A 22,793-nucleotide genomic window follows, 5' to 3' on the forward strand; every position below is an offset into this window, starting at 1 on the left:
AAGCTAATGTCGCGCTACGCTGGTCCTTACCGGGTCCTCCGCCAGGTGACAGCTGTAACATACGAAATCTCCCCAGTCACAACTCCCGCTTGCTCTGCCCAGCCTCCCCGTGACGTCGTGCATGTTGGCCGCCTCAAACGCTACCAGTCTTCGTCTACATAAGACGCACTGGGACGGTGCTTCCACGCCAGAGGGCCATATGTTACAACGCTGGGAACAAGGTGGAAGAAGGGCACGAGCTGGTGTTGAAAGACACCATCGTTAGGGACTTGACTGCGCTGCCTGTCTCTTGTAATATCAGCTGTAAATAGATTTCACTGTTACTTTAATCCTTGTGTCACAATATTTTATGTCATTTTAGGTATAAGAAAATATTCTATTCTATATTCGAAGATAGTTTTTCAAGAATATCTCTATTTGATTCGATTTGTAAATTTCACTATTTGCACTCTCCTAGTTTTTGCTCAACCAACGATTGTCAGGTGTGCATTAGATGTTTACTTCGTTTGGGAGCTTCAGTGTTATTTTTACATTGTTTTGCCACTATGAGCCTATAAAAAACATGTGCATGTTCACTACGAATGTGCAGTTCACTTCGGTGTTAGAATCTGGCATTTTGAATACTGTCAAATCAATCAATGGTGTGGTTCAGCATTTTTTTTTCCCTCTTGTTTAAATCAATTGGCCATATAATTCGACCACTTTCATCTGTCCCATCAGAGTTTAACCCTTTGAGGGTCAAAGACGTAGTAAGTGTAAGGTCCCTCGAACAAGTCCCAAATGTTCGATGCCTTATATATACGATGCCGTCTGTCTGCTTGAAAACTGCACCAATTTTTCAACTTTCTGCTGCCCAGCAAGTGCTGCCACCCTGTGTGGATAGCAAAACTCCATAGTCTCTTGGTTTTAGTTCCACGACTTGTTTACACCTGCATATCAGCGATCATGGGCTCACGGCGGTTGGTTTTGGTTTCATCTGTCAGGCTGTTTTTGTTTGTCGCGCTCGGAAGAACTGATGTCTGTCTGATTCCTAATTTCTCAAAGTGTCACTGCTATATGCTCGCTCGTTTATTGCTTACAGGGGTGCGATTACATCTGTTCACAGGCATGTGCTGGTAAATACAAACGATGCCGCCATATGAGAACGATGCTGCCAAGAATGCATTTCTTTTCTTGAGACCTGTGAAAACTGACTGCCCCTTGTTGGCGATGGGACAAAGCATTGCTGCTAGTTTCTGAATCGCTTGGTTTTTCCGATGAGCACACAGCCATCGAGTTTTCTTGCGGGCGCCCACACACAATTCAATTACGCTATGGATGTGCGCGCCGGTTGCTCTTCTGCAAGTGAGTCGAACGGCGATTTCGGCGATGTGGACTACTGTCAGAGTGCCGAATTGGAATATATCTATTCCAGTGTATCTACTTTTTTATTCATATTATAAGTATTTATGCGTGGACAGTCATTTGCGTGCGATGCCAACTTCAAGCCAAAGAGAAGGAGGCTAGTTCCTTTTGCGCCCGAGTATCCCCACTGTCAGGTGCTGTTAGCAGTGCAACACCTGTGCCATCTCTTGTACCACTGCGGAACTACCAGTTTTCCTCGCTGCACGTGCTATGTCTGGAAGTCGGATTCCAGGAAATGCGAGGGCCATGCAGGTAAAACAACATCAGGAGGTGCGAGAGTCGAGCGTTGTCACAAGGTCAGCTGCATATGAAAAAAAAAAAGAAAGAAAAGACTTGCCCGCTGGCTTTGTTGCTACCATCAACAAAACCAGGTGCACATATAAAGCTAATAAATAGTTTGAATAAGCTGAAAAGCTTTTTCAAATTAGGTGGCTTCAAAATGCATTGAAAACATTGTAGGTAGTGTTGCCAAGCAGTGGCGCCAGTTTTTGTCCTTTATGTGTATTCAGTGTGGTTTGTGCTCAACTTGAGGAGCCTATTTCTGCAAACTCTGCTAGCTTAAAGGCAAGCAAATAATGTGTTTGTGTTATTCCTTTCAGGTCATGGTGTTTGTTCACTCTCGGAATTCTACCGTGAAGACTGCTCGGACACTTAGAGACATGGCCCAACAGCAAGGAAAGCTCCCCAAATTCCAAGTCCCTCAAAGTGCTCAATATGCGGGCGCAGAGAAGCAAGTGAGTGAATCATGTGACACACTAGCCGCAGCTTAACAGAGTACTTTTGCTTTGCTACAACAAAAGCACGAATGTTGTGTTACACTTCTGTTAGGTAAGCAAATGTGTCATTTTCTCGCGTGGTTTCACTGGACATCTAAGCTCTAGAGGAAACCCATAAAGTCTTTGTGCCACCTTAGTGTGGTTTCTGGCTTTTGGGAAACATCCTTCATCTTTTGGATTTCTGCAGAACTCATTTGCTTATTCTTAGTTTCAGCATCTTGCATGGCTGCACATACAAGCGGCTTTAACTTGCGTTTTTGAGAGGATATTTAGAAAGATGTCATGTACTGCTGCTGCTAAGTGTGCCATCTGGTAAAAAAAGCAGCACCCTTGTGACATCACTGCTGTGTAACGGCACTAAAAAGATGGAATGAAGGGGGCTAGTACTGTGTACATCCTGTTTTAACAGCGAAGCTGTTAAAGCTGGAGGAGAAATGTCTGAAGTCCCAGAAAACTCCACGCCGTTGCCTAGCAACAACCTAGCCACAGCTGCGCACCACCTGTCCCAACCTTGCCTAGCCACGCATGTGCCGAAGCAGTAGCGATGACGTCACCTTCCATTGTCTAGTAACCAGCGGTGCAGGTGCGCGCTCGCTTCACCCGACACAGGCAGGGCTCCACCGAGCTCCCGCCAGCTGCGCGCTACTGTGCATGCGCTGTGACGTCATCCCGGCATGTCGTGTGCTGCGCGCTGCCCGTACACTGTGCATAGCTTTCGCCCGACTTCCCCTACGTGTGCTCGGACTGCAAGGGCTTCGCAAGGCGTTCCCTGATGCCACGGACCATGAGGAAATGCTTATACACTTCGTATAGCTTAGCATTACTTCATATAACTTAGCATCACTTCGTATAGCCGCGATAAGCTAGGAACCAATGAGCTCCGTCATGTCTTTAGCCTTGCTCCACTAGTGCAAGCTACCCCGAATTTTTTCGTACTGTCTGTGTACTATTGTACTTAGATGTATGTTTAATTGAAGAACCGTGGGTGGTCTAAATTATCTATGTGGAACCTTCTACTGAGGTGTCCCTCATAGCTGAGGTGTTGCTTTGAAACTACACCAGTTAGTAAAGGTGTGAGAGCTAAGTTGAAAAAGCAACACACATGCAGCCACTGCAGAGTTGCCTGTTGTGCCCTACATGTGCATGCTCTTGACCCATTTTGTTACTGAGCACTCGAGGCTTCCACATACTAAATAAATGCTCTCTACTGTCTGTGTTTCAGATGGGCAACTCTCGAAATAGCGCCTTGAGGGACCTGTTTCCCTATGGCTTTTCTGTACACCATGCAGGCATGCTGCGGAGTGATCGAAACCTTGTTGAAAAGCTGTTCAGTGAAGGCCTCATTAATGTGCTTGTGTGCACCTCTACACTTGCTTGGGGTGTGAACCTCCCTGCTCACGCTGTTGTCATCAAGGCAAGTTCATTTTGATGGCTTTTTATGCAGCTTGGGAACGTGACCAGCATTCCTTCAGCAAAACCGTCAGATCCTTTATCTCGCATATAACTATAAGGCCAAACTACACATACAATTGCTAGCGTTCGAAAGCTCGCACCAGCATGCATAAGCATGCGCGCTAAGTGTGCATGGAGGGTGCAGGACATACAGTATAGATCACTTATAACGTAACCGTTTATAGTGCAGAACTGGCTACAACGCGGCCTTTTCGGACTCCCGTTTACCCTCCCATAAAACCCCATGTATACGCATACGGCTTACAGTGCAGCCGCGTGAGACGAAATACCGGTTATAATGCAGCTTCCGCGTGAGAATCTCGCTGACAAGGGCGGCAGCGAGGACGCTTCTCAACAAGGTGCATGCTCCCGGCCGGCGTATGCATTATTCAATGCAATCAAACTCGTTAATTCGGACTTATTTGGCCACACATCGGTTAATTCGGACTACTGTCGGAGCTCGGTGAGCGAGGAGTGTCGCAAATGTGCGACGCAAAAGAGCAAGAAAGCCGCTTGCGTCCAACCAAAACGAAGCAGCGGAGTTGCATCGCCACAACCATCAGTTGAAATCGTACGTGAATGACAGCAACGCCGGAATGCTTCGAGCCTATTTGTGTCTTTAAAGCCTGCATTCTTGCGTTTAGCGCCACGCATAACACCACGTTGGCCACGGGCTTTCGTAACTGCGTAGTCGTCATCCACGATCGCGTCGATAGCGGCCGCGGTTTTCTCTGCAGCGGTTGCGGCGAACAGTAGTTTCGTTTTTACTCGGTACGCGCGTCGGCTGCGTGCCTAAAGAACTGCATAGTCGCCATCGATGTTCATATAGATAGCGACCGCGGTTTCGACTGCCAGTCGTTGCAGTGAATGGTAGTTAATTCGTCCAGACTCGGTGGGTGCATCAGGCACGTGCCTTCAGCACCGCAAAGTCACCGTTCGTAATCGCGTCGATAGCGGTCACGTTTTTTTCCGCAGCGGTTGCGGCAAACAATTGTTTCGTTTTGACTTGGTGCAAAGCTGTCGAACTTGAAGAGCACCGTCCAGATCACGATTATGTTTTCGCCAGCTCACTGGCCAAAATGTAATCGTGATGTGCGCGCAATAGTACAAAGCGTGTCTACATGATTGGTCTATATGTTTTGCATACGTGCAGGGCATGAAAATTGTTGCTTTGGTTATAGTGTGGCACCGCTTATAGTGCAGATATTCGTGACTCTGGCAATTTAGATTATAAGCGGTCTACACTGTATTATATGCATCGGAGCGTGGCACGAGCTCGGATACCGTAAAAACCCGCGTATAATACGCGTTTTTTTTTTTCTAAATTTTACCATGTAAAATTTCTGCCTCGTATTATATGCGGATCCCGAAGTTTTCAGCGTAAAATTTGCAGTTTCGGGTTCGTTTTTGCTCACTGCTATCATCATCAAGACTCGTAGCGGAGTATGCGTCATCTTGCGGTGCCGTCGGTAGGCTGCTGCTGCTTTCAACGGGCGCCATTTTGACCACGCTAAGAATCGGCACGTTCGCTCGACTGTTTCGCACGATGTCGGGACCGCGAAAGTAGCACCCAGCTGCCTTTAAAAGGAAAGTTATTTTAGCTGCCGAGGCCATCGGAAATTGCGCCGCAAGGCGGCACTTCGGCGTCAGCGGGGTTAGGTGCCTCGGTGCGTGCGCGCGCATCGAGGCACCCTACCCGGGGGCAGCGTTCACGGCTGGGATGCACGCATCGAGGCACCCTACCCGGGGGCAGCGTTCACGGCTGCCATGACATCCCATTTGCAAAGTTGCCACGGCGGCAGATAAGCGCATTTGCCCTTGGCAACGCCGTCGCTTCGGTGGCAGTGGCTCCCCTCGCCATGCCCTCTCAACTCCCTCGTAGCTCCCCCCACCTTCGACTGGCTCCGCGCGCGCCCGCCGCCGCTCCCATCGGCGCGGCGCCAACTTAGCCCTTTCCCTGAAGTTTAGTTTTGTGCCGTTGTCGGGAAGTTGGTCGTACAAGCGTGTTCCGGCGCGACGGTGAAACGGGGACCTTGCTATTTGAGAGTGAAATTGCCGCTGCACTTTTTTTTTTTTTTCGTTTTCTTTTTCTCCGCGGGGCGTCTATCCTAAGCTTTTGCTCTATGGCGGTGTCGGAGCAATGCCGGTCGGAGGCGCCGCCACGTGATTTGGAGCGCTGCTGAGGGCATTGTCAATGCGCCGTATGTTCGAATTAACCGTCGCAAATGCTTTCGCGTTCGAATTACTGGGCGTTTTCGCCCATAGCAATACACATAACTTTGACGGGACCACGGCGTCAGTTCGAATTAAGCGCGTTCGAATGAATGAGATTAGATTGTCAATGCTTTCTGTGGGTTTTCCTCGCTCGCATTATATGCGGGTGAAAACATTTTTTTTTCGTTATTGCTATCCCCAAATAACACCTCGTATTATATGCGGGTCCGTATTATACGTGCGTTTTTACGGTATGTCTGCTTCACACATATCAGATATTAGGCTCTGGTTGCCTCGCATTCTACGCACCTGGCTATGCAGCTGTGGCATGGTACAATGAACACTCAGTGAGACAGGTTCATATCATGCAAGAGTGTGCTTTTTCTTTACTTTTTGCGTTGATCTAATGGCATTAAAGATTTAAAAAAGATTGTGTTTGTTAAAATTTCAGAATTTTGAAGCGCTGGCAAAAGCAAAGTACGAGATGGTGTCGGTCAGAACATCTTATCAGTGAGCCAAGTGAGCACGTGCTGGCACGCATCTCTTGTAGATGCCAATGCCATTCCCCGTGAGGTGTAGCAAACACCAGGTGCTCTGGCGTGAGATTTCGCATGCCGGCAAGTGTACATGTAGTTTGGCCTATACAGGCCTGTGCTTTGTGCAGCAGAACCAGTGGCGCACCGACGGGGGGGGGGGGGGATTCGGGGGTTGTAAGCCCCCCCCCCCCCTGAGGCCGACTTAACCCCCCCCTTTTGTTTAACCCCTTTTCATTCCTGACACATTTGAGTACTGTAATTAAAATGTAAGACGCGCAATTGTCTGCACACTCGCAAAAAGCCCATTTTTGGACAATTTCCCGTGAGGAAATCGAAATTAGTGCTGTTTAAATGGTATTGGCAAACTGTCAACCCCCCCTGGCAGAGATCCTGGGTGCGCTACTGAGCAGAACCTACCACATGCACAAGGTATTTGAGAACACAGCTCCTGTGTGTCATTAACACCAGTGTTCACATTGTTTAGGGCCACAGCCTCATCTTCATCAGTCTTGGCCACGTACTTCACAAGGCTACATTCAGCTGAGCACAGAGGCTCGAAAGTTCCCCATTCCTGTCTCCTTAGCCAGTGACTACAGCTGTGTATAGATTTACGCCTCCGTGGTGCACGCTTTAATTTGTCATGCAGATTGGCCTTACAATAACCCACCTGCCTTAAAGATAGGAAAGCCCTTCTATATTTTAGAGGAAAACTGGAAAGGGAAACTTCGGGTGCAATAAAATATTACCATTTTAACACAGGTCCACTATCACAGGAAAGGGAAACTTCGGGTGCAATAAAATATTTCCATTTTAACACAGGTCCACTATCAAACTGGGAACCTAATTGATATTCAGTGCAACATAACATCACTGATTCTTTAGCTTCAAAGGGAATATAGAACTCGATTCTATTTGACATTCTATTGATAAAAGATATTATCCACACCTTCATATACTAGAACTTACCTGTAATCAAAACTGGCATACTAATTTGGTGTTCCCTTAAATAAAGTAGAGCATACTGTAGAGCTTCATTCCTAGGTACCCAAGTTACTGATAGCTTACAGGCATTCTTGTTATGCAGTGCTAGCAGAATCCCGAGCATCTACGGCACAGTATTTTCTTGCCCGTGGTTTTCAGGAATTAAAGTTTGTAATAAATTTTCTGAAATTTGATATTCAATTCAATATATGTTTTTTTTCGTGATTCGATTCGATGTTCGATTCTAAATCTACTATTTGACATTCTCACATCGCTAGTTTCATCCACTGCACATGTCAAAAATGAAAACCTGTTGTTGTACACTCTACCTGTGGCCATTGAGTTTGGTACTGCTGCCTGTGCTTCAGAGCAGTGATAACAATGCCAAGTCCTTGCTTCTCCCAACAGGGGACGGACATATATGACTCCAAGCATGGCACCTTTGTGGACCTGGACATCCTGGATGTGATGCAGATCTTTGGCCGTGCAGGCCGGCCCCAATTCGACAAGGAGGGCAACGGCACCATCATTACGACACATGCGAAACTCAACAAGTACCTGTCACTACTCACCTGCCAGTTCCCGATAGAAAGCAACTTCCACCAGAACCTGGTGGACAATCTCAATGCAGAAGTAAGCAGCCTTTCAGCATGTCAGGCTACATAAGAATCAGATTCTTCTGCTGAAGCATGCTGTGTGTTTGGAAAAAGAACACATTTTTTTTCTATATTTGTTACTATTTCTTTAATTTCACATTTTGAGGGTATTTCAGAATGATTCCTTCCTTTGTTTTTTTTTTCTTTCTCTCTACACGTGTGTCATGATCGACGACACGCCACACGTTCGTCCCGAACTTATCCTTTATTATCCACATCAACCATGCACACCACACCACTCACATTTTCTCGTTTACCTCTCTCCCGCGCGCACACACTCACTCACTCTCGCCGCTGTCTTCCCCGCACTCACGCTACCTCTCATCCGCTCCGTCAACTACTGTTGATCCCGTGCTTGGCCTCCGAGGACCGTGGCTCCTTATCGCATGTCTTGGGCTCACTTGCCCCGGCCCTTGCACGTCACAACTCTCCCCCCCCTTCGAATCGTGAAGCTGTGCTGGTAGGGAGAAGCAATGGCCCATGGTAGAGCTTCAACTGATCCGCGTGGGCAGTAGTCCGATAACGTCCTGTAGTAGGATCGCTCAAAACAAAGTCATTGTCGCCTAATCGTTTGAGTACACAATAAGGTCCACTTCGCCGCGGTGCCAATTTTGCTGAAACGCCCTTGGCCCCATCACTCAAGGTGTGAGAACCCAGGAGCACAAGGTCACCCTCTTTGATGGTCGTTGGCTGCCGATGACGGTCATAACAGGATTTCTGCACCTTCCAAGGCCTGGTGTGTCCGAGCATATTGGAGGGCCTCTCGCTGAAGTTCTGCAGCAAGTGCATGGTGTGCTGCTTTCGGAGGCTCCGTGTCCTCCTTATCACTTGCAGGTTCCCATGGGGTGCGCAACTCGCAGCCGTAACACAATTATGCTGGAGTATATCCGGTGACAACGCTCTCAGCAGTACGCATGGCAAGGCTAATCTCAGGTACAGTGGAATCTCGTTGATACGATCACGGCTAATACGAATTTTCGGATGATACGATTTTTTCTGTGGTCCCGGCCGAGCCCCATTACTTTGCAACGTGCTAGAGAATGGTTGTTACGAATCGATTTTCGACCCGCGTCGGTTGATACGAATAAACGCCGCCCCACCGACGGCCGCGAAAGAGAACAGCGTGCAGTCACGTGCTTTCTCCCGTTCTCTTTTGGACAGCACGGAGGCCGCGTCTGGGCGCGAAGAGTTTGAAGCGGTGGTGGTTTTGTTGCTTTTGTGCTTTTCCTCCTTTTATGCGTGCCATCGGCCGGACGGAGTGGCTGCTGGGCTTCGGGCCACATTCTTTGTGTTTGCTCCATTTTGTCTAGTCACAGCGAGCTATGTCTACCGAGATACGATCTCGGCTGATTCGCGCAACCGTACGCCGAGGCGCGGGAGCCTCCGTTGACGTGTCTTTCGTCGACTGCGTTATCGGTGCCAATGACACAGGGCGATTGTCAGTTTCGCTGCCGGAGTCACATGGTGCAAGATAGCGCGGCACGTAATCCACAGTGCAAGGCAGCGCGGCACGTTCTGTCAGGTGCTTCTCCGCTTCTCCCGCTAATCGCTGTATTTTTCTTGCTGTAGGAGTCTTGCGCTTCCGTATTCTGAAAGCGCGCTTCGTCCAAAATTTCTTCTCTGGGAGCTCTCAGTAATCCGAATTCTGCGTGTCAAGTGAAGACGCCGGCGTGGTTTACGAAGTAGACAACTGCAATTGCCATCTTGCCCCTGTGACAGCAGCAACCAATGGAGAGACGCCTTTTAGCACGGCAGCCAATCGGAAGCTCGCTTTCATCGGAGGGCCCGTGTGACTACCTATCGCAGACCCGCGCTTCTTTTGTGTTTGTGCGTTTGTTACAAGATGGTGACTACGGCCGAATTGAGAAGCGGAACTACAGTGTCTAGAATTGTAGCGGAACGGCGAAACTTTCAGCTTTCGAACAATACCAAGATGGCGGCGCTCGTTGGTGGGAAATACGAGACATGTCTCCGTGAACTGCGGTGATTTTGCGCGATTTAAAGCTGTTTTCTGACCCTGCGCACTGACGAATTAATCTTTTTCGGGCACTTTTAGTGCGCTTTCAGCCAAACCATTTTGATACAGCGTAGATTAGGCGTTGCAGATACCAAAACGCGTGGTTTTCAAAAATCGAGATTTCTCGCGATTTTCGCGATTTGATCCCCGCGTCCCCCCTTAATTTGGCTAGTTTTAATTGCGTTTCGATCATACGAATTTCGGCTAATACGAATATTTTTCGTGACCCCGTGAGATTCGTATCATCGAGATTCCACTGTGTATGCCGGTCCCAGTCTTTGTGGTTGGAGCAGTATGCCCGTAGACATTGCTTAATTGTGCCATTGTGACGCCCTACCATTTGGCCAGCCGGCCGGTAAGGCACCGTTAAAATTTAGTTATGGGGTTTTACGTGCCAAAACCACAATTTTATTATGAGGTACGCCGTAGTGGGAGACTCCGGAAATTTGGACCACCTGGGGTTCTTTAACGTGCACCTAAATCTAAGTACACGGGTGTTTTCGCATTTCACCCTCATCTAAATGCGGCCGCCGTGGCCGGGATTCGATCCCATGACCTCGTGCTCAGTAAGGCACTGTGTGACGATATTTGATGCCCCGGTGTTTCGAGAGGTTGTGCCATAGTGTGCTAACAAACGGCTTGCCATTGTCGCTGGTGATGGCCACAGGTGTGCCATGGCGGCAGAAGACTTGCACCATGCACTCCAGTATTTTTGCACTTGTTGCTGCTCATAGAGGGAAAAGCTCTGGGAACTTGTAAATTTATCAATAACTACCAGCAAGTATTTGTGGCCCCGAGGTGTAGATGGCAAGGACCCGATAATGTTGACACTGAGTTCTTCCATAGGTGATGTTGCCCACTGACTGCTCATGAGGCCTTCTGGTTTCTTGTGCCGAGATTTTGTGCACTGACAGACAGTACAGCATTGTACATACTTTGGTATCTCAGCCCGCATGCCCAGCCAGACGAATCGTGCTGCAACACGTCTCAGAGTTTTGAAAAATCCAGCATGGCCCGCAGCGGGATGGTCATGGGCCATGCTCAACGCCAGCTGCCGCAAGTGATTAGGTAGCCACACTACCTTCTTGTTGCCTCTTTGCTGAACCAGTAGTCCGCTTGGCTGCAGTTCCGTTGTTTCTGCCAGATCGCGAAAAAGGCAATGATCAGGGTCTGAGCTTGGGAGCTGAGTCCCTTGGACCACTGCCTTCAGCTTTAAGACGCGGTCATCACGAGCCTGTTCTTTACAAGCTGTATTGTGTCCACGTAATAGCGAAGAGTCATTCTCCGAGGCAACAGCTACTTCGTCAAATGTAATTTTACCTTCAGGTTCTGGAGCAGCAATGGGGAACAGAGTCTCATGCAGGTTGTCATTTGGGCTGTCTTCACACTGGAGAGGGGCTCTACTCAAGGCATCAGCGGGTATGTTTGCCAGCCCTCGTCTGTGCTTGATTCGGCAGTTGAAGCCCTGCAGCCGAAGAACCCAAAGCTTGACCCTGGGTGAAGCTTGGTCGGTATTAAACATCCATGCCAGGGAGGAGTGGTCACAGTGTATCTCAAACTCTGTAAATTCAAGATATGCCCTGAACTTGTCTACTGCCCAGACTACTGCCAGGCATTCCCACTCCTGGACAGTGTAATGTCTCTCTGCTGCTGTAAGGACTCTGCTAATGAAGGATACAGGCCGCAGTCCATCAGGGCCAGCCTACAGTAGCACAGCTGCAATCCCAATGCCACTTGCATCTGTCTCTACCACAAAGGGTCGATTTAGATCTGGGAGGCTTGTAACAGCATCCTGAGCTGAGGCCTGCTTGAGTGCAGTGAAAGCCTATTCTTGGCACTCCTGCCACTGCCATGGCTTATTCTTCTTCAAAAGGTTGAAGAAGAACGCCGCGCTCCCAGCCTGAGAGTCGACATATTGGGGTTGAGCTCCACCACTGGAAAAACTGGTGCCACCATCGATGTGAGGTGTTATGAGGGATGACGTGGACACAGCAGGCGCGTCGTCTGCTTCAGAAGTGCCTAAGCAAGCCGAAAACGAAAGTTTAGTTCCACCTGCGCTACGGTTCGGATTAAGTGGGGATTTTTTCCCGCTTTGGGTGTCTGCATGACAACACTTGAAAGCACTATAATAGGCTGCCTTTGAAGCCATCCGACATGCTAGCTCGGTACCACAGTGCGGGACGCGTACGCAACAGAGCCCGATGTCAGCCTTCACATGTGCCCGCAGGCCAAGAAGCTGCATGTAGCTTGTATTGCAAAACTTGAAACTGGCAAGTAGCCATCGGCTACAACTGGAGTATGTAGCAAGCACTTCCGCAAAGATTTCTGCTACGGCGTTGGGGCTGCGATTTTCGGTGAGTAGCTGAAAGCGCGCACTGAGAAGCTCGCCCGCGTGTGCTGCCCGGTTAATGTCATGAAAATTTGGTCTATGATCTTGTTGATGCTAGATACTGGCAAGTTCACCAGAATGGAAACGAAACGGTAAGAAGCACATTAAAAAAAAAAGGCATGGCATATGCTATGCTTGTGTTAGCACCAAACAATGAATGTACTGGATTAACAAAAAGAAGCAGCGAGAAATTCCTCACTGAGAAGACCGATAAACTTACCGCGCGACGCAACTTGACAAATAGCGATATTGAAATGTCCAAGAATTTATAAGAAAAAAAAAAAAACTATTGAATCGTCCTGACGGCACATCACAAGTAACAAGTTATAACGACATTATTTTTGAACAGCTCTCATAGCGTCCACGCAACAATGGTTACTTGTGTACTGTCAAACGTTCATACATATGCTGCGGCCTAAAGCTCACGGCACGGTGCGAAAACGTGCTCGCAGCGAAAGTGAAACATCGTTTTGGGACATGCATGCAGTCAGTCGCTGCGAACCGTGCGATCGCTGCATTGAACTCCATTTGGTTATACAGACAGCACACTATAAGAACATATTTCACATAGTCTGTTCTCAGCGATTGCCTACCTTTCACGCACGAAGCTGGTTCGGGGACTCCATCACGGCGACTGCGTGTACGTATTTGGTAAAGACATAGCGCCTGTAAACTATTCTGCGCTTCCTGTTTGCCCAAGATTATTATTTTGACAGTAAGAAATTTCCCTCGTTTGGAGAGTACGTACAAAAATGGCCAGGAGGGCTCCCGCGTGGTGTTTTTATAAAGCGCCGACAGCCAAACCTATGAGGTGTGCACCACGTTATCCCTCGTACTACGCAAGCGAGGTGCTTTCGACAGATAGCGACTCCATAAGTCCTCGCCCCCAATATCGCACAAGTGCGCCTACGTAAATCGCAGTGTTGCCGTCGCTCGTAGTGACATGTGACTTCGAAAATTATTCAAGGCAACATCAGTTATTTTTTTGATCTGTTGTTTCAATAGACGAATTAAAGTTTAGAGAAATAATAAAACACATGCACTGCATGTCTGTGTTTTTGTTTTACTTCGCACCGCAACAAGAGAGATGTACTTCCGTTTTGTCTGCTTGTTCCCATGGCGTGCTGTCGCGCACGCTGACAATGAAACTATGTGATTTTCTACCGTGCTTCAGCACGCAGTCATGCTCTGTGATGCTTGCGTCTGCCCAAGTGTTTGTGCAGCACTGACTTATACCGCTAGTCGGGTATTCTCGTGCACAGCGCGTAACAAGACAAACGCAACAGCTCGCGCTCGAGGCTGTCACCGAAAGTACGCCGCGCAGCATAAAAGCGAGAAAGAAAAAGTGAGGCGTTGTCCCTGACGTATGGATCACTCGATCCTCCGGCTGCTGCATGTGAGAACACAGGGAAGGAATTTCGCTTGTGGAGGCTAGACTGGGCAAGTGGCAACAATGTCTCTCTTGACGGTGGTGCTCGCCTCCTGAAATCATGGGTTCGCAGCACTGAAATATTTCTACCTTGGCTAATAATGAACCAATTTGAAAAATTCTTATGGTAGGACGCTCCCTGAAGGGCAGGTAACAACTTTCAGCATATAACCAAAATTTGCTATGTGGCCTGGTGAGGGGCCCTTTAACACCTTGCTTTATTCTAGCACCTTTCTTGTCATTCTGGAGGCAAAATTGTGCTGGAACAGCGGTACAATAGACTTCTGCTTGTTTGATACTGGGTAATTAGACTTGTAGCCAAGCTACTTTCATTCGGGTAATTAGCCAAGCTACTTTCATTCGAAATAGTGATGAACCGGATACAGAAGCTCCTTCTATAACTAGCGATGAAGTTAGAAGGGCCTTGAAAGACATGACCAGGGGAAAAGCGCCTGGAGAAGATGGAATAACAGTAGATTTAATCAAAGATGGAGGAGATATCATGCTTGAAAAGCTTGCGGCCCTTTATACGCAATGCCTCACAACTTCAAGTGTACCAGAGAGCTGGAAGAACGCCAACATTATACTTATCCATAAGAAGGGAGACGTTAAAGAATTGAAGAATTACAGACCCATTAGCTTGCTTTCAGTATTGTATAAAATATTCACCAAGATAATTTCCAATAGAATCAGGACAACACTTGACTTCAGTCAACCAAGAGAACAGGCTGGTTTCAGGAAGGGATATTCTACGATGGACCATATCCATGTCATCAATCAGGTAATCGAGAAATCTGCGGAGTACAATCAACCTCTCTATATGGCTTTCATAGATTATGAAAAGGCATTCGATTCAGTAGAGATACCAGCAGTCATAGAGGCATTGCGTAATCAAGGAGTAGAGGAGGCATACATGAATATCTTAGCAAATATCTACAAGGATTCCACAGCTACCTTGGTTCTCCACAAGAAAAGTAGAAAGATACCTATCAAGAAAGGGGTCAGGCAAGGAGACACAATCTCTCCAATGCTATTCACTGCATGCTTAGAAGAAGTATTCAAGCTCTTAGACTGGGAAGGATTAGGAGTGAGGATCGACGGCGAATATCTCAGCAACCTTCGGTTTGCAGATGACATTGTCCTATTGAGCAACAATGGAGAGGAATTACAACAAATGATTGAGGACCTTCATCGAGAAAGTGCAAGAATTGGGTTGAAGGTGAATATGCAGAAGACAAAGATAACGTTCAATAGCCTGGCAAGGGAACAAGAATTCAGGATCGCCAGTCAGCCTCTAGAGTCTGTAAAGGAATATGTTTATCTAGGTCAATTACTCACAGGGGACCCTGATCATGAGAAAGAAATTTACAGAAGAATAAAATTGGGTTGGAGTGCATACGGCAGGCATTGCCAAATCCTGACTGGGAGCTTACCACTGTCGTTGAAAAGAAAAGTGTACAATCATTGCATACTACCGGTGCTAACATATGGGGCAGAAACTTGGAGGTTAACAAAGAAGCTCGAGAACAAGTTAAGGACCGCACAAAGAGCGATGGAACGAAAAATCCTAGGAGTAACATTAAGAGACAGGAAGAGAGCGGTGTGGATCAGAGAACAAACGAGGGTAGACGATATTCTAGTTGACATTAAGCGGAAGAAATGGAGCTGGGCAGCCCATGTAATGCGTTGGATGGATAACCGATGGACCATTAGGGTTACAGAATGGATACCAAGAGAAGGGAAGCGCAGTCGAGGACGGCAGAAAGTCAGGTGGGATGATGAGGTTAGGAAATTCGCAGGCGCAAGTTGGAATACGCTAGCGCAAGACAGGGGTAATTGGAGATCGCAGGGAGAAGCCTTCGTCCTGCAGTGGACATAAATATAGGCTGATGATGATGATGATGAATTAGATTTGTTCTGTTAATTTGATCCTAACCGAAGGTGTCGTCCGGCACCCATGCATTTCTATGCGCCTAAACTTTTATCATTTCGATCCTGAAATTAGCCTTCACCAGATAATTAAAGCTTGACCATTCAGCACGCACGTGTCTGACTTCTATGATGAAATTCTATCAGTTTCGTCCGACTTGTTAGGACCGAATCAGCGGAAGTCGACTGTATACCACAATTGTACAGAAAAAGCTGCAATCCCATGGAAATGACTTGCAGACTCAGATAGTCAAAGAAATGAGTCCGTAATAAAACAAAAGCGGTTTCTTTCCAGGTCTCACTAGGCACAGTTTCAAGTGTCAGTGAAGCTGTCGAGTGGCTCAGCTATACTTACCTCTTCGTGCGCATGCGAAGAAATCCTCTGGTCTATGGACTCAAGTGCACTGCATTGATGGTATGTTGTCGAGCTTTTTCTTCTTTACCTTCCTTCTATGTTCGCAACTTGTGGCTTAAGAAAGTTAGCTCGATAAGGAGGGAAGGGGTAGTGAGCTTTTTACATCCAAAGAAAGCGAAATAGTTAGGAATGTAATTTTCTCTGGTTGATTACTTCTTTGGGCCTCTGTCTGAGTTTTCATTCACGGTCTCCGCAAGTTGTTGCCCCGTGTGTGCTGTCACACACGTGGGGCAACAACTTGCGGAGACCGTGAATTAAAGGAGCTGGATGTATCAGGTAAATGAAGCACAGGACTGCCGTGAGTGTTGTGCTAATGCACTTTGTTAAACTATTAAAACCCAGTTGTAATAATCTGTCTTCATTGACTGAATGAGTGGAATTTATTTGGCTGAAATTGGAAATGTTGGCAACTATTGGTGTATGATCAAAGGACGATAACTTGAGGTCACTGTGCGGCATAAATCAAATCTGCCACCATGAAGCTGAAGGAGGTCCACTGAAGGTCCACTAATGCCCGCATACAGCATTAATTTATGTAAGTGTTGGAAAATGTCACAAGTACTTGGCAGAGCAGTGGAAGCGGTGTGTCCAACATATCAATTGCCCTCTAAATACAGGCGTGCATTTATGTCAATGTGTACAAAGACAGTAGGTGGATCAGGGACTCAACTTTTTAAATCTTTTTTCTTGTGTATGTAAAAAATGCTTTCATTACGTTTCCTCTATTAAGGTATGTGTCCTGCTGTCTAACAAACTGTGATTGCTATTCTGGATAGACCAGAACAATATGCCATTTACACTGGAACACACGGCAAAAGTGCCATTTTCTCAAATTTGTGACCATTTTTTTCTTTCTACGGTCTTTCTAGCATGACAAACCACTTTTATCGAACTATTTAATTGTGACTGCCAATATCAGGCAGTAAGTTTTGTAACTCTGCTTCAAAAACAGATATTGTAGTTCTGTATCTGTTAGAGCATCTCAAGCAGACAAATTTGATAAACGAGTTTACAGCTTGTGTGTCATTGTTAAAATGCTTATGAGGATTTTGCAAAAGTCATACTCGCATGTTAGAGGAGTATTTGAGAGCGGTGTATAATGCATGAATATTGTCCACTTTAGATATCTTACGGGTGCAGGTTGCAGAATTGATAGTGTTATTTATTACTGAGTTACAGAGTTGAAAACTTAGTGATTGAGGTTTTGTATTTTGTGATTTTCAATCATTTTTCTCTCAAATTTCATGCCTTAAAGAAAAAATTGCTTTCCTACGGTCAGTAAATTTTAACTTTTTCTCTGAAATGCAACAAACCTCATCGAATTCAGTGCAGTTGATGGTGAGCCAAACGATTTCTCCTTTACCATGTATTTAGGTAGGAGCCGCTCAAGGTAAAGCTTCCTCTTAAGAATAATGTGAGTAGATGCCTAGGGATATTGCAGACTGAATTGATTGTGATCTACACTGGCACTATGATGCACCGTGTAGATCCATGCCTCTTCTGCACAGTCTGTTGACTTGCATCTGTTAAAAAATAGGTTTTACTGCATTTATGGTTCATCAGCATCACTAAACATGGCCAGTAGCAGAGTAGGAAGTTTGTTTTTTACTTGTTAACTTGTTTTTATTGTGTCTGTAAATGTAGAATCTGTGCCTTGAAAAAATACATCAGGTATAAGAATAAAACAAATTAATAGAGATGCAGTTTGCTGGAACACACTGAGTGACTTGACATCCAGCATAATGAATTACAGTATAGACCACTTAAAACGTAACCGCTTATAGTGCAGAACCGGATATAATACGGTCTTTTCAGACTCCTGTTAATTTTCCCATAGCACTCTATGTATACGCGTTTCGCTTACAGTGTATTTGCGGGTCACGAAATACCGGTTACAGTGCGGCTGCCTGGAAGTTCGGCAGTCAACCTAGATGGCAAACGCTCCCCTCAAGCCACAAATACCATATATACTGGAATCTAACACGCATTTTTTTCCAATAAAACAGGTCCAAAAATTGCATGTGCATTAGAATCGAGTACGACCCTAAATCTGCGCTACCATATAGCGGTCGGCATTTCAAAATAGCCGCTTCGCACGCGTGTCGAGCCTAGCTACTCTCAAGCCTAGCTACCGTAGCTTCCTCCATGTGCTGCTGTACATGTGCTTACGCAATAGTCTACTGTCTATCTTCACATTCTCTGCATCTGCTCTATCAGCATGAAGTACCGAGTTCATCATGATGCAGCATTTAAAAGGAAAGTGATCATGTGTGCGGTGTGGGGTCTCACATGTGCTCTTGGGACAAAGGAACGACACATAGTAGTGCAAACAATCAAAAGGGCGTTTATTGCACCTTTCATACACTAATACATACTAGCCGAATTACAACCAATTGAACATTCACACGGGCGCGCGACAAATCAAGGAAGTCTGACTCACCGCGACCCGATAGCGAGCGAATACGTTCGCCCCATGCTATGACACCATCGCCTAGTCGTTCACGTGTACAGTCACGCGAACGGTGGCGCGCTCGAACGATCCGTGTTCGTCCATACCGGTGTCCCGCTCTAAGCCTCGCGCGACGGTCGCGCGAAGCGGGCCGGCGCACGCGCGAAGCGTTCGTGCGTGTTGGTCGCCGATCCCCAGCCAAAGAGAGAGCGCCTCCGACCTTTTTCCCCCAAGTGACCCCGCCGTTCGGTGGCACCAGCATCGCGACACTACGCAGCATCGCGACACTAGCGCCATCTCTCGCAACGCGCCGCAACCACCGCCGGGCTTAGCCACGCAGAGAAGCCGGACTACAGGAGACATGCGGGAAAAACAACATCATGGGACGCGTGAGAATCGCGCATCCCCACATCCCCCCAACCTTAAATCACTACACATACGCCGGCGAAACATGTCACAAGGCCTATCAACGCGCGCGTCGCGAACAAAAGTTAGTACATGCGACAGTGGCGCCGCCGAGTAAATGTCCACGCGTTATCCGCAACGTGCGAGCCGATATTGACTCTGGGGTTCACCGCTGGCGTCCATTGGTCACAGCACCATGTCTGCAGATTCGATGGCACGACTCCAGCCCAGGACTCCGGAAACGGCGACGCAGAAGTCTGCACGAGCAAGCGTCGCTCGCGCCCTGCTGACGAGAGCCGCAGTAGCCGTTGGTGACTGCCGGCTCTTTTCCCAGCCGCCGAGGGTTGCGAGCCGGACATTGGCGGCCGCCGAAGTCGCTGCGCCGAATTGACCACAGGCATCTCCAAAGCCTGGGGTAGCTCGATTGTAGTCCGGGGCAGCAGCGCTGACAATGTGCAGGTGACAGCAAACCAGGGGTGACTCCGCTCACGCTGCGTACACTCAACGCACTCGACAAACACTAAAGTAGTGCAAGGGAGAGGAATTCGGCATACGCATCGCCCACGTGGTACGATGTTCAATTCGGCTAGCAAAAATTTCGGGTGGCATTTCAGATGCTAAGTTCACGTGAACAAAGCTTGTTTTTTTTTTTAGTCGAACGAGTAATTTTAATTCGTGCGAGGCGAACTAATGAGGGAAGAAAGGTGCGACATCTCAACACCACGGTCCCCCAGGTTGTGTCCCTCAACGTGCGACAGGCGGCTTTGTTAAGCCTTAGGCCTAATGCGTCGCTACTTTGACAACCGGCATCCAAAAAAAAAAGAAACAACACCCAAAATGGGCACAAGAACAGGCAGCCGCGAGGAGACGTTAGCTCTGTGAGGTGGTCCTACTCCGCTCGGTGCACACAGCATCCGAGTTGACGGCGCCCACCGTCCCAGACGGTGTCGGAGCGCCCGGTGCCAGGCCGCAATACCAGTCAGCCCGTAGCGGCACCCGTGGCCCGCGGCCACCCGGCTTCCTGAGCCTCGACTTCCGAAGTCAAAGATATAGAAGAAGCTATTTACATAAGAAATTCGGACCACCCACGAGGCTTCCGTACTCACTCGCTTCAGGCTTGCCAATGCTCCGCGGGCGCTAGGCCTCGCTCTCCCAGGATGCAGACCACGTGGCTCTCGTACCGACGAGTGTACTTCAAAACACTCGCGAAAAGGCTTAGCATGTCGAAAAGTTTAAACACGCTACAGCAACCGTCGCCTCGCTCAAGAAAGCACACCGCCGACACTAGCGATCAAAATCCACGCTAGGACTACGCTTCGGTTGAAACATTTCGAACCGAGCAAAGCTGTTAAAATTATCGTCCGATGCCCCAAGAGATCCACGTTGGGCAGCCAGATGTGGGGTCTCACATGTGCTCTTGGGACAAAGGAACGACACATAGTAGTGCAAACAATCAAAAGGGCATTTATTGCACCTTTCATACACTAATACATACTAGCCGAATTACAACCAATTGAACATTCACACGGGCGCGCGACAAATCAAGAAAGTCCGACTCACCGCGACCCGATAGCGAGCGAATACGTTCGCCCCATGCTATGACACCATCGCCTAGTCGTTCACGTGTACAGTCACGCGAATGGTGGCGCGCTCGAACGATCCGTGTTCGTCCATACCGGTGTCCCGCTCTAAGCCTCGCGCGACGGTCGCGCGAAGCGGGCCGGCGCACGCGCGAAGCGTTCGTGCGTGTTGGTCGCCGATCCCCAGCCAAAGAGAGAGCGCCTCCGACCTTTTTCCCCCAAGTGACCCCGCCGTTCGGTGGCGCCAGCATCGCGACACTATGCAGCATCGCGACACTAGCGCCATCTCTCGCAACGCGCCGCAACCACCGCCGGGCTTAGCCACGCAGAGAAGCCGGACTACAGGAGACATGCGGGAAAAACAACATCATGGGACGCGTGAGAATCGCGCATCCCCACAGCGGAGACGGATGGAAATTGTGCCGCATCACTGGCGTTCGGAGAATCATAAACTTGGGTTCGGGACTGACGCAAACAGGAGGAGAGGATTTTTGCCAGCAAAGCAATGCGGAACGGTTTCAGTGGACCGAAGGAGGACGTAATCTGCGACGATCCACTTCGGCGATACGATCGATTTGGTCCCATCTTGAAAGCAATCTGTGACGGGGAAAGTCCGCCACGCGCCATGTTTTCACTGCTATAGGTTGCGCTGAAGCGAGAGGCATGATAGCACAAAGGTCAATTCGCTCGCTGCGCTTCATCACTCGAGCGTTTTGACAGTTCGTTTCCGCGGTCAACGAGCGAGATGTGTTCATGTTTGCTTGTGCGCGCGTGACACCGTGCTCGTTATGTTTATTTAGTAAGCCAATACGGAACCTACAGCATGGTGACAGCGACAGTAGAAAGGCATCTGGAGTGTCCATTATCACAATAAAAATAGTTGTTTTGGCTATAGTGCGGTACCACTTATAGTGCGGATATTCACGACTCTGGCGACTTACATTATAAGTGGTCTACACTGTACTGATCATTTGCATTTTCGAAGCAATACGCTATTTCTTTCTTACAATAGTCTCTAGAAAACATAGCTTAAAATCTGCTAAAGCCCTCTTGTAGAGTGAATGGCCATTTTTTTGACGCTTCTATGCAGTCCACGGCTGTTATCATGGATCTGTATAGAACATGCTTTCGGATGTAACAGATGAGTTTTCTCACCTAGTTTTATCTCCCTATATTATCATTGCAATGAATTCCACATTTAATGGATTCGGCTTCAACAGACTGTCGGTTACGATGAAGGAACGTTTTCTGCAAATTTCGTCGAGATGGTGTAAATACATTCTACTCTGCTGCAGTGAAGCGTCTGTGCAGCAGTGCACTGCACGCAGCTATTTCCAGCCACTCGCGCAATGTGTGAAAGAAGACTTTTTCTTAAGGAATGAACACAGTAGTGGCAAGCTTCCCGCAACGGTATGCCGTGCAACACCCAACTGACAGTTTTCAGGTTGACAAAGCAAGTGCCTCACCATCGCCCTCCGCTGTTGGCTCAGTGACGATTAAGTGCCGAAAGTGCCCCTAGGCCTAACCAGTTTAACTTCAAAGCTTAGCGCACAACACTTCAAGAACAACCACCTCCGATCACAAAATGCATCGTTTTGATAACGCTTTATTTATTGATTCGCACAAAAAAGACAATAGGCTGCTATTCACAGCAACTAGAGTGCAAAGCATGGGATGTGGTCGAGCCATCTCGCAGGCGGTGCTGCAGCAGCCAACCATCGGTTCCGAGTTGACTTGCCTTGTGCTGCAGCTCTTGTTTGTACTACAAGTTGTACAGTGGTCATCACTTGCAGCGAAAGATATAATTAAGGTGTAGTGAAGAAGAGGGACGATGCAGTGGGGGCATCCTTACAAGTGCTGTCTAGTGGGTGTGTCTCCAGCGTCTCTCCAGCCAGTGCTCGGACTACGCCGCTCGCGCTCGCGGTTCCTTGAACTGATCCAACAGTTGGCCCTAACGCCGGTGTTCAATAAACGTCTTTACAAGTGGTGGAGAGTGCTACGCTCGAACACAACCCGGAGCTCCGATCCCGTACCCTCTCTTCAACCATGTCTCAGGACGCATCTCAGCCGACGTCCCAGCAAACGCCTCCTGCACCCTCCGTCGTGTGTCTACCTTGCCACAAGGATCCTCCTGTTTTCAGTGGCACCGACGACACCGACG

The 22,793-nt window shown here is 48.0% G+C and overlaps 1 protein-coding gene across 5 annotated transcripts in view; it reads left to right on the forward strand.

Annotated features, from left to right (window-relative positions):
• Positions 1–22,793, forward strand: part of LOC119460525 (activating signal cointegrator 1 complex subunit 3) — a 418,279-nt gene that overhangs the window by 178,091 nt on the left and 217,395 nt on the right. For all 5 annotated transcript variants that reach the window (XM_049655120.1, XM_049655118.1, XM_049655119.1 and 2 more), the window contains 4 exons: positions 2,004–2,138; positions 3,403–3,594; positions 7,772–7,996; positions 16,079–16,198. In XM_049655120.1, coding sequence (XP_049511077.1) covers positions 2,004–2,138; positions 3,403–3,594; positions 7,772–7,996; positions 16,079–16,198 — 672 coding nt within the window. The remainder of the gene's footprint in view (positions 1–2,003; positions 2,139–3,402; positions 3,595–7,771; positions 7,997–16,078; positions 16,199–22,793) is intronic.

Source organism: Dermacentor silvarum, chromosome 8 (genome assembly GCF_013339745.2).
Source record: "Dermacentor silvarum isolate Dsil-2018 chromosome 8, BIME_Dsil_1.4, whole genome shotgun sequence".
Lineage (NCBI taxonomy): Eukaryota > Metazoa > Arthropoda > Arachnida > Ixodida > Ixodidae > Dermacentor > Dermacentor silvarum.